At 44.7% G+C, this 12,734-nt stretch overlaps 2 protein-coding genes across 2 annotated transcripts in view; one reads left to right on the top strand and one right to left on the bottom strand.

The window, feature by feature from the left end:
* Window positions 1-3,743, top strand: part of LOC120571017 (atrial natriuretic peptide receptor 1-like) — a 54,094-nt gene extending 50,351 nt beyond the window's left edge. The window contains exons 20-21 of the mRNA XM_039819701.1: window positions 2,661-2,759; window positions 3,191-3,743. Of these exons, the coding sequence (XP_039675635.1) occupies window positions 2,661-2,759; window positions 3,191-3,348 (257 nt within the window). The 3' untranslated portion in view covers window positions 3,349-3,743. The remainder of the gene's footprint in view (window positions 1-2,660; window positions 2,760-3,190) is intronic.
* The window catches only part of LOC120571016 (NACHT, LRR and PYD domains-containing protein 12-like), a 68,590-nt gene continuing 59,302 nt past the window's right edge, over window positions 3,447-12,734 (bottom strand). Inside the window, exons 9-11 of the mRNA XM_039819699.1 lie at window positions 7,393-7,439; window positions 7,218-7,269; window positions 3,447-3,642 (exon numbers count right to left, since the gene is read on the bottom strand). Of these exons, the coding sequence (XP_039675633.1) occupies window positions 3,447-3,642; window positions 7,218-7,269; window positions 7,393-7,439 (295 nt within the window). The remainder of the gene's footprint in view (window positions 3,643-7,217; window positions 7,270-7,392; window positions 7,440-12,734) is intronic.

Raw genomic sequence — 12,734 nt, 5'->3', positions numbered from 1 at the left:
ACACACACACAGTACTACACAACACACACACACATCACACACAGACACCACACAGAGCTACCACACACATTTTAACCATTAATCTATGTCCACATAAAGAAAAATAGTACAGGGACACAAAAACTACCAATGCAGCAATACAACAACTCATCCATGCAGCGTATTTTCACAATATCAATTACCACTACACAACCCTCCCGAGGTATAAGTAACACAAACTCACTTCCCGAGGTATAAGTAACACAAAACCCACTTCGAGGTATAGGTAGCACAATACTCAGTTCTTAAGGGTATAGGTCAGCACAACACCTCAGTTCTTATGGGTATAAGTAAGCACAAACTCAGTTCTTAAGGGTATAGGTAGCACCATAACAGTTCTTAAGGGTATAGGTAGCACAACACTCAGTTCTTTAAGGGTATAGGTAGCACAATAACACTAGTTCTTAAGGTATAGGTAGCACAATACTCAGTTCTATAAGGTATAAGTAGCACAATACTCAGTCTCAATGGTATAGAGCCACCAACACCAGTGGTAGCTACCAATACTCAGTTCTTAGGGTATAAGTAGCATCAACACCAGTTCTTAAGGGTATAGGTAGCACAATACTCAGTTCTTAAGGTCATAACATCAATACCTCAGTTCTTAAGGGTATAAGTAGCACAATACCTCAGTTCTTAAGGGTATAGGTAGCAAAATACCCAGTTCTTAACGGGTATAGTAGCACAATACTCAGTTCTCAAGGGTATAGGTAGCACAATACTCCCCCAGTTCTTAAGGGTATAGGTAGCAAAATACCAGTTCTATGGTATAGGTAGCACAATACCTCAGTTCTTAAGGGTATAAGTAGCACAATACTCAATCTTAAGGGTATAGGTTAACAATACTCAGTTCTTAGGGTATAGGTAGCACAATACTCAGTTCTTAAGGGTATAAGTAACAATACTCAGTTCTTTATATAGTACCACAATACTCAGTTCTTATGGCATAAGTAGCAATAACACCTTAGCTCCATTTTTAAGGTAGCACAAAAAAAGGGTATAAGTAGCACAATACTCCAGTTCCTAACCCGGGTATAAGTAGCACAATACTCAGTTCCAGGCAGGGTAAGCGACAATACTCAGTTCTTAAGGGTATAGGTAGCACAATACTCAGTTCTTAAGGGTATAGGTAGCACAATACTCAGTTATTAAGGGTATAAGTAACAGCGCCATATGTGGTGGCTGCCAATAATAGCAGATATGGCGCAGTACCTTGCAAGCCCTTTAGCCTCTTTTTGGCCATCCCAAGTTGTTGCAGCCCTCTTACTACCAGCCTGTGTGTGTTTCCTAGGCTACCAAATATGAAAACTAGTAGTGTGCACCTATAGCCCAGCTCTGAGATGGTGTTTAGGAGCGGTTGGTATTTAACTACCTTGGTGTAGAAAGACTCCTCCATGCTGGAATCAACGCTGCAGCCTACCTCTAAAATATGCACCTCCCTGGACTCCTCATTGATAATAACTACAGCTGGTGTATTGGCCACCAGGTGTAAGAGAGTGCTAGAGTTACTACTGCAGTGGGGGAACATGGATGGTTTTACCTGAGAATGTTTATACATTCTTACTGAGAGAGGGAAATGGTTTGATATGTCTTTCACTAGGAGGTCTACTATTCTGTCATGACGTGCTATGTACATTCCTTTGTAGGCATGGCAACCATTTAGGATGTGAGACAGAGTTTCAGTGATATGTTCTGAGGTGTGATGCAAGCAATGAGGGGCCTGACACACACACACACACACACAGACACCACACATGACCATCTGTCAGTTCGGAGAGGCCTGCAGACACTCCCAAACTACAGGAGACCATCTGTCAGTGTGGAGAGGCCTGCAGACACTCCCAATCTACAGGAGACCATCTGTCAGTGTGGAGAGGCCTGCAGACACTCCCAAACTACAGGAGACCATCTGTCAGTGTGGAGAGGCCTGCAGACACTCCCAAACTACAGGAGACCATCTGTCAGTGTGGAGAGGCCTGCAGACACTCCCAAACTACAGGAGACCATCTGTCAGTGTGGAGAGGCCTGCAGACACTCCCAAACTACAGGAGACCATCTGTCAGTGTGGAGAGGCCTGCAGACACTCCCAAACTACAGGAGACCATCTGTCAGTGTGGAGAGGCCTGCAGACACTCCCAAACTACAGGAGACCATCTCTCAGTGTGGAGAGGCCTGCAGAAACAGGAAGCCTGAACGAGTTCGCCAACAAAACGTGCTGCCAGGACTCTCAGAGTGACTGCAGGTCTCTCTGGTAAACTCACCTTGTTAAGATGAGTTCTGTTATGGTGAATGAAAGGCTCGATCCCTCCAAGTAGCTCATCCAATCAGATCACAGCATTGAGGTCAATGTGTTTACGGTTCCACTTCTTATTCATTCATCATTCTCTATTCAGAGCTGCTCATACTGTAACAGTCCAGCATCCTCTGCACTTTCCTCCATAATTAAGATAATAATAATGTACCAACATGGCATCAGTTACTACAGCCCTAAAGCCCCCCTAAAAAATTATAATAAAAATATCATTGTCTGTGTGTGTGTGTGTGTGTGTGTGTGTGTGTGTGTGTGTGTGTGTGTGTGTGTGTGTGTGTGTGTGTGTGTGTGTGTGTGTGTGTGTGTGTAGGTCCGGTGTGTGCCGGTGTTGTCGGACTGAAGATGCCCAGGTACTGTCTGTTCGGAGACACAGTCAACACAGCATCACGCATGGAGTCCAATGGAGAGGGTAACACACACACAGACACACACAGACACACACAGACACACACAGACAGAGACACACACACACAGACACACACAGACAGAGACACACACACACACACACACACACACACACACACAGAGACACACACACACAGACACACAGAGACACACACACACAGACACACACACACACACACAGAGACACACACACACAGACACACACACACACACACACAGACAGACAGACACACACACACACACACACAGAGACACACACACACAGACAGACACACACACAGACAGACAGACAGACACACACACACACACACAACACACAGACACACACACCAACACACACAGACACACACACACACACACACAGTGCTCCACTGTGATTAGTTGTATTGTGTGTGTGTGTGTGTGTGTTGTGTGTGTGTGTGTGTGTGTGTGTAGCTCTGAAGATCCATGTTTCCGAGGCGACCAGAGATGTCCTGCAGGAGTTCGGCAGCTTCCGGCTGCAGCTCAGAGGAGAGGTGGAGATGAAGGGCAAGGGGCGCATGAGGACCTACTGGCTGCTGGGGGAGGACCCCCCCACCCCCACCCCCACCTGACCTACTGGCTGCTGGGGGAGGACCCCCCCACCCCCACCTGACCTACTGGCTCCTGGGGGAGGACCCCCCCACCCCCACCTGACTGATTGGCTGGGGCATCAAACCCCCGTCTGACAGAGGACAGTGACTCGTTTCCGTTGGCCAGACCTATCAGGAGACCAGCCAGTATTAAGCCCCTCCTCCTGCTCCTCTCTGATTGGACATTTAGCTCTGACATCAGACTCTGTGACCAACCAGCCAGTATTAAGCCCCTCCTCCTCCTCCTCCTGCTCCTCTCTGATTGGACGTTTAGCTCTGACATCATTTAAAGTCACAGGTCAGAATTTGAGGATGTTTTTAAAAACCAAAACCAGACGAATGTTAGACTGTAAAATAAATCCCTATTATTATTATTATTATTATTATTGTTATTATTATCACTTTATTACCTCTGCCTGTCTGTCTGCCTGTCTCTCTGCCTGTTTGTCTGTCTCTCTGTCTGCCTGTCTGTCTCTCTGCCTGTCTGTCTCTGTCTGTCTGTCTTTTTCTCTGTCTTTGTGCCTGTCTATCTCTCTGTCTGTCTGTCTTTCTGCCTCTCTGTCTGTCTGCCTGTCTGTCTCTCTGTCTGCCTGTCTCTCTGTCTGTCTCTCTGCCTGTCTTTTGTTTTTTTTTTTTTTTTTTTTTTTTTTTTTTTTTTTTTTTTTTTTTGTTTTTTTTTTTTTTTTTTTTTTTTTTTGTTTGTGTGTGTGTTTGTGTGTTTTTTTTTTTGTTTGTTTTTGTGTTTTTTTTTCTCTCTCTTGTCATAATCGGACACATCTGTAGTTTGAACAAAGTTTATAGAAATAAAGGAAGATCATATTGTGAACTAAAATCAGTCATTTAAAACCTGCTGGTGTAGTTCCACTAACTCACCACCAGGTGGCAGCAGTGAGCCGTCTGAGGAGAGAGCGGAGCTGCTGCTGTCTGACTGCAGAAAATGAAGACATGAAATATTCGACCCTTTATCACAAGTTAGCAGTCACAACTTATTTATATTTATGTGTTATATAATGTGGATTGGTTTAGTATTTAACAATAATTAATTCACGAAACATGCCTGTATATCACCACGCGGGGAAATTGCCAAACCATACCCCATTCATAAAACTTCACAATTTATATTTGTTTTGATTTTTTACAAAGAGTTCTTATCTCTACAAACATAAGTTATGATTATTCTAAATCGATGGTTTAGACTTAGAAATTCGGCATGAAATAGAAACTACTAAGAGTTTCTATGTAAGCTAGAGTGCAACTTTTATCCCTAAAACCTATAACATACACAGTGGTAGTCGGTGAAAGACAGACACGTTAAAACAGGCTGTTTTAGAACAAGGTTTGGCGGAGACAACAAAGTTCATCTCACATTAATTTGGGGTCCTATTCAAACCTTTAACGACAGATTTGTGTCCTTAGTGTGCATTGTTGTCATGTTTAACAATAACTCACCGTTATTAATAACCCTCCACAAACATGAATGAGCATGCTTTTAAATTGGGGATTCAGACCAGAACATTCGACATAAAACCAACACACCACTGAGCTCTTATTTTAATATGATTATAACTTTAAAGCCGTTATTCCTGCTGTCATTATACAACCTATATATATATATATATATATATATATGTAAAGTTTTAGAACACCCCAATTTTTCTATTTTCTTATTGAAATTTTAGCAGTTCAAGTCCAATGAATAGCTTGAAATGGTACAAAGGTAAGTGGTGAACTGCCTGAGGTTAAAAAAAAAAAAAGGTAAGGTTACAAAAACTGAAAAATAATGTACATTTCAGTATTTTACAAAAAGGCCTTTTTCAGGGAACAAGAAATGGGTAAATAATATAAAGCTGTTCTGCAGCAATGGACGTTGATCAAGCTTTGAAAGTTGGTGCTACCAATTCCCCCAGGTGTTCCAACTTGTCTGGATTACTTACAACCCCATCTGTTTGTATAAAAGTATTGTTGGAACACACTGTGGTACCGTACCCTCGTGAGCATTATTTGAACAGTATTGTACTGCAGAAAGTACAATATAAAAGGCAATTACCAACGAAAGAGAGACAGACCATCATAACACTTAAGAATGTTGGTGTTTCCAACAGAGAAATTGCGAAGAACACACACATGTGTACGTGTGTGTTTGTGTCTCTGTGTGTGTGTCTGTGTGTGTGTGTGTATTTGACTGTGTGTGTGTGTTTGTATTTGACTGTGTGTGTGTGTGTGTGTGCACCCTGAACCAAAGCAACTACCACAGCATTTTGCAGCACCATGCAGTACCCTCTGGTATGCTCCTAGTTTGTCAGGGGTTCATTCTACAGCGAGATAATGACTCAAAACATAAGTCCAAGCTATGCCAGAACTACCTTAGCTAAAAATAACCAGATGGTAAGCTTAAAAACATGGAGTGGCCAGCACAGTCACCAGACTTAAACCCCATTGAGCTGGTTTGGGATGAACTGGACAGAAAAGTGAAAGCAAAGCAACCTACAAGTGCCACACATTTATGGGAACTTCTGCAACAGAGTTGGGAAGAACTTTCTGAAGAATATTTGATTTCCATTGTAGAAAGAATGCCATGAGTGTGTTCTATGCTCGCTGTTATATCTGCCAAAGGGGGCTACTTCATTTGTTCTATTCTTTCATTTCAGATTACAATAAGACATTGAACTGCATGAATTTCAATAAAAACCTGGAAAAACTTGGGGTGTTCTAAAACTTTTGACAGGTAGTGTTTATTACATATATAATCTCATAGAAACACTTAATATTTTTAATCAGAATCCTTTGTTTATAGCATTATATCAATAAAATATATTTACTTTATGTATGTAGTATATAAAAAATAAAACAAGTAGAGAGTACTCCATGAATGTCCCCCCCATCCTGGAGTTCACTGACTTTAAAAGTTAAACAAAAAGACGAAAAACACATCACAGTAACTTGATGCTTTTATTGTGAAAGGACACAGAAATCAAAACTAAACATCCTGTACAGACTCAACTGATCAGCAGAGAGAAACAGGAGGAGAGTGTGTGTGTGTATTCTGTGTGTGTGTACCTATGTGTGTGTCTTTGTGTGTGTGTGTCCATGTGTGTGTGTGTGTGTGTGTGTGTGTGTGTGTGTGTGTGTGTGTATCTGTGTGTGTGTGTGTGTGTCCATGTGTGTCTGTCTGTCCATGTGTGTGTGTGTGTGTGTCTATGTGTGTCTGTGTGTGGTATTCTGTGTGTCCGTGTGTGTGTGTGTGTGTGTGTGTGTGTGTGTCTCTGTGTGTGTGTATTCTGTGTGTGTGTGTGTGTATTCTGTGTGTGTGTGTGTGTGTGTGTGTGTGTGTGTGTGTCTGTGTGTGTGTGTGTTTCTGTGTCTCCTCCATCCTACACAGGACACAGAGACACTGAGGAACCAGGATACCAGAACCCAAACCCAGGATAGAGAGTCTGAGTGAATGTGGTGTTGAAGGTGTGGATGTGGATCAGTGAGTCAGTGGAGACTGAGTAGAAGGACAGAGAGCCAGCAGGACAGTCCACATACACTGCTACTCTACCAGAGACAGAGAGGAGGAGGAGATGGATATTGGTCTGTTATTGTGCCAGACAGAGTAACCACCATCAGAGCAGTTCAGACTCCAGGACTGATCATTACATCCAAACCTACAGTCATCTCTCTCTCCTCCCCTCCTGATTCCTCTGTAACTCACTGATATATCAACCTCTCCTCTCCTCTCCACCTCCCAGTAACAGCGACCAGTCAGACCATCTCTACACAGCAGCTGAGACCAGTAGTCAAACCTCTCTGGATGATCAGGATATGGCTGATCCTCCTTCACTAATGTCACCTTCCTGTTGTTGTCAGACAGTTTGAGGTATCTGTTCACTGTGTTTGTTTCCAGTGTGAGTTCACAGGAATCTGACGGAGAGAAGGAGACACAACACAGCTGCAGTTAGTAACCAATCAGCACTCTGATGATGACATCAGAGGGTTGAATGAGTGATGTCACAGTTTGATGAATGAAATTAAAAACACACTTACACCTCCATGGACCTGGTGTCAACCATCTGACTCCAGCAGGCTCCACCCTGAAAGGAGGGGGGGGGGGCATTACATCACTCTCACATGGGGGGCATTACACCTCACATGGGGGGGGCATTACATCACTCTCACATGGGGGGCATTACATCACTCTGTCACACACAGCTTCACTCTGATCTAATGTAGGGCTGGAATTTACTCATTTATATTCATATTTGGGCTATCAATCAATTAAGATATGTAATTCAGTTTAATTAGAGAGGGAGAGAGAGAGGGAGAGGGAAGGAGAGAGAGGGAGGGAGAAAGAGAGAGAGAGAGAGACAGACAGAGAGGGAGAGAGGAGGAGGGAGAGGGAGAGGAACAGAGAGAGAGAGGGAGGGAGAGAGAGAGGGAGGGAGAAAGAGAGAGAGAGGGAGAGGAAGGGAGAGAGAGAAGAGGGGGAGGGAGAGGGAGGGAGAGACAGAGAGAGAGAGGGGAGGGAGAAAGAGAGAGAGACAGAGAGAGACAGACAGAGAGGGAGAGAGAGAGGGAGGGAGAGGGAGAGAGAGGGGAGGGAGAGAGAGAGAGAGAGAGAGAGAGAGGAGAGGAGGAGAGACAGAGAGAGAGGGGAGGGAGAGGAGGGAGAGACAGAGAGAGAGGGGAGGGAGAAAGAGAGAGAGACAGAGAGAGAGAGAGGGGAGAGGGAGAGAGAGGAGAGGGAGAGAGGGGAGGGAGAGAGAGAGAGGGAGAGGGAGAGAGAGAGGGAGGGAGAGAGAGAGGAGAGGAGAGAGGGAGGAGAGGGAGAGAGAGAGGAGAGAGAGAGGGAGGGAGAGAGAGAGAGGGATAAAGAGACAGACAGAGAGAGAGAGAGAGACAGACAGACAGACAGACAGAGAGAGAGAAAGAGAAAAAGGAGAGAGAGAGAGAGAGAGAGGGAGAGAAAGAGAGAGAGAGAGAGAGGAGAGAGGGAGAGAGAAAGAGAGAGAGGAGAGAGGAGGAGAGGAGAGAGAGAGGAGAGAGAGAGAGAGGGAGGGAGAGAGAGAGAGGGATAAAGAGACAGACAGAGAGAGAGAGAGAGACAGACAGACAGACAGACAGAGAGAGGGAAAGACAGAAAAACAGAGAGAGAGAGAGACAGAGAGAGGGAGAGAGAAAGAGAGAGAGAGGGAGAGAGGGAGAGAGAGTGGAGGGAGAGAGAGGGAGGGAGGGGAAGAGAGAGAGGGGAGAGAGGGAGAGAGAGGAGGAGAGAGAGAGAGAGAGAGAGGGAGGGAGAGGGAGGGAGAAAAAGAGACAGAGAGAGAGAGAGGGAGAGCGAGGGAGAGAGACAGAGAGAGAGAGAGAGAGAGAGAAGACATGTTGTATTGAAGCTCCTACAGAAATTATAAATAAATAGTTTTAAACTGAGATAAACCTACTAAACTATATATAAAGGCAAGACAAGTGAAGACAAAGACCAGCTAACTCTGCTAACACAACAGCTAACTCTGCTAACACAACAGCTAACTCTGCTAACAACAGCTAACTCTGCTAATAACAGCTAACTCTGCTAACACAACAGCTAACTCTGCTAACACAACAGCTAACTCTGCTAACAACAGCTAACTCTGCTAACACAACAGCTAACTCTGCTAACAACAGCTAACTCTGCTAACAACAGCTAACTCTGCTAACACACCAGCTAACTCTGCTAACAACAGCTAACTCTGCTAAAAACAGCTATCTATGCTAACACAACAGCTAACTCTGCTAACACAACAGATAACTCTGCTAACAACAGCTAACTCTGCTAACACAACAGCTAACTCTGCTAACAACAGCTATCTCTGCTAACAACAGCTAACTCTTCTAACAACAGCTAAGGACAGGGAAGGGGAGCAAGAAGGCTATGCTACGCTCAGCTAAGGACAGGGAAGGGGAGTAAGAAGGCTATGCTACGCTAAGCTAAGGACCAAAAGACTCCAAACCAAAGGAAAAACCCACCAAAAGGCTAGCACATCTCCTTCCCACTCAAGAGAAGCTGTAGTAGAGTACTAAGGTAAGCTCCCATCATATCCACAAAAGTTGAATTTGTAATTTCTACTTCAAGAAGCCAAGGCTAGCCTGTGCTAACTTAATATAGCGTGCTAAGTAGCAGCAGAGGGAGCAGCCGATCGGCAGTTAGGAACTGAAACAATGTTGGGATCTCCCGGGAGAGAGCCCTGCCTCCTTGTGATTGGATACCCAACAGAAATCAAAAGTACACAGGCCAAGAAAGCCTACAAACACAAGCAACTCATAGAAAACCCAGAGGCCTTGGCTGCAGATATATGCCACACAGGAGGAGTTAGTAATCTATTACTGTACACGGACAGTACTGATGCGTGGCATAAAGCTATCTGTGCCCACTATGACCATCATAAGAAGAGAGGCATATGCAGTGGGAGACAGATAGTCATTGAAGATGAAGACAAGGACAGCCCACCTCTCACTGTCAATGTCTACCACAATGGGACCATCATGTTCCAAGGCAATGAGGACAGTTTCAGCTCTGTCAAAGCTCTGGCAGAGACTGAGAAACAGAGACAGGAGAAGATCAGCAGTGAGGAGAAGAGCACCATCATCCCCACAGAGCAGCCACCAGGGGAAGAGCTGGAAGAGGATCAGCCTCCAGGAGACCGTTCAGGGCACAGCTGTCAAGTGGAGAGCAGAGTGTCCCAGATGAGAGAGAGTCTGTCTCTGCAAGAAGTGGAGCTGGTGGAACTGAAGGAGCTACTGCTTTCTAAACAGACCACTGAATCCACACAGCAGCTAAGAGACCAGATCAGCCAGGTGAGGAACGAGATGAAGGCCTCCATACAGGAGCTAAGAGGACAGGTCCAGGAGCTACAGCAGGACAGAGAAGCTTTGAGAACAGATCTAACTGTTATAAGAGAGGAGATACAGCAGGACAGACATGGGCAGAGAGCTGACTGCTATAACAGATGAGCTGAACCTGAGAGAGCAAACCATCCTCAGCCTCAAGGAGCAGCTCCACAGTCTGAGATGCTGCCAACACCAACCACAACCCTCCATCACCATCAACAGCCCCCACCTCCACCCTGACTAACACCAGACCATCACAACAACCTGCAGTAATGCCCACCCCCTCCACCACAGACCCACATAGAGGCCACTACCAACAAGCCTAAAACATCTGGAGAGCAAAAGAAAACCTGCGATGCTGAGATCATCATCCTCATACATTCTAATGGGAAATTTGTGAATGAGGACCAGCTTTCCCCGGACAAAAAGTCACCAAAATTCAATGCCCCAGGACTGACATTGCCCTCCAGCTGCTCACTGAGCCCCTCCTGGGTCAGGCTAGACATATTATCATCCACACAGGTACTAATGACCTGAGACTACAGCAGGAGAGGGTAGCAGAGTCTGTGAAGAGAGGAGCACAGAGGGCTACACAGACCTTCCCCTCATCAAAGATTATAATCTCCACCATCCTCCCACGAAAAGACTTCCATCCTGACACCATCCACCGGATAAATGCTGAGATCTCCCGTGGATGTGCCCTCATGCCAAATGTCCACCTGGCCCACCACCCTACCCTCAACATTCACAGCCTTTATGACAATGTCCACCTCCGCAAAGATACCACCAGCACCTTTACAAAGACATTAAAAGATGTGGCTTTAGGACGCCACCAAGGAACCCTTCACCCGGCACCAACAGACGGAGCAGCTTCCACCCAGTCGGCCTGTATTATATATTATATATTGTATATTGCATTTACCAACAATGAAGCCATTTACTGTCTCAACGTGGAATACTCAGGGCCTTAACTCTTCATTGTTTGGATGTAAAAGTGAAAGCCCTGAATTCAAAGACAACACCAAAGACACAGACATCATCATCCTCCAAGAGACCTGGTGTAGACCCGGCTCTGTCACTCACTGCCCCCAAACTACAGAGAAATCATGCTGTCATCAGTCAAACTCCCTACTGTTAAAAAAGGGAGGGACTCAGGAGGGATTATTATCTGGTACAAAGAAGAAATACAGTATATAGTGTTTGCACCGCAGCGACTAGGAAAAAGCATTTTGAGGGACTTTTTGAACTTAAAGTCGGTACTCTCCCAGCACAAGAGGAACTTTGTAAAATAATTGGTCCAAACGTCAGTGTACATCTCTGATCGATCACATGAGCCATGCAGCACCGGTAACTGACATTTTAAACAGCTAGCTAACTAGTCTGCCGAAATAGTAGATCAATGCTTCATCCACACACTCTTCTTACTGCGTAGAAAGTACATTGCTTTGTGCTAAGCTAGGCTAAACATGTCCTGGACCTTTCTCTGTCGAGATGAAACTGATTTGATCCCAGGAAAGAGGAAAAAGGAACTTCTACCATACAGATATCTGTCCAAACTACATCAATTATTAACCCTCTGCACCCTGAGGCATTTCTTTTAAAGATTATTATTTTGGGCTTTTCCGCGTTTAAAGGGGTGATAGAATGATTATATAGGGTATTTCACACTGTTCCTTAAGGTCTCCTAATACGGTATGTAACATTCGTTGGGTGGAAAATGTCCCGGTTGATATTTTATGGGTCCTCATGCATCCCTGTGTTTTGGCCCTATTTGGACAGCTTTTCTTCTAAATATGGTATGTTCATGAATATTTAGATGAGCTGCGCGCTGATTGGTTGAGCAAACAACACACACAGCGCTACATGCAAACACACACACACACACAGACACGGGGCTACACAAAGACACGTACCTACACACACACAGCGTTATACACAAACACACACACACACAGAACTACACAGACACACACATACACACACACAGCTACACACACACACACAGAGCTATACACACAGACACTCTGTGACATGCCCAGACGTGGCTGCAGTAGCTGCAGTGGCTGCCTTAAACAGCGGAGACAAAATGCAAAGTTTCAACACTTTCATTACAACTAGTGTTGTTGTAATGTTTGTAACCTCCACCAAAGAATCACAACTCACCCTGTAGCTAGTCAGCGTGGGGAAATTTAGCGGAGAGTGAATCCCTGCAGGCACGTTCTTGAGCTCTACATAGTTGATTTCTCGGATAAAAAAGTCTCAGAAGTGAATTTAGTAATGTTATATCAGAGATCTGCGTGACCTAGATTCAGAAGACTAAGCTGACCTCAGGTCAGTGGTGCATCCTATGCAAAAGTTGGGGCGTGACAAAGACTAGAGACTAAAGCCAGATGAGGAAGAGTTGAGAAGTTGAAGTCAACTTTTAGTTTTGTTGAGATTTGCCCGTTTTCAGCAGCAATTTCAAATTGTCAGATTTGCAAAGGAAAGAGGTGTCAATGAGATTTTGAGCTTCTATGAATGTC

This window comes from Perca fluviatilis, chromosome 13, assembly GCF_010015445.1.
Source record: "Perca fluviatilis chromosome 13, GENO_Pfluv_1.0, whole genome shotgun sequence".
NCBI lineage: Eukaryota > Metazoa > Chordata > Actinopteri > Perciformes > Percidae > Perca > Perca fluviatilis.
Note: the sequence above shows the minus strand (reverse complement) of the source record. Positions and strands in the feature narration are given on the sequence as shown.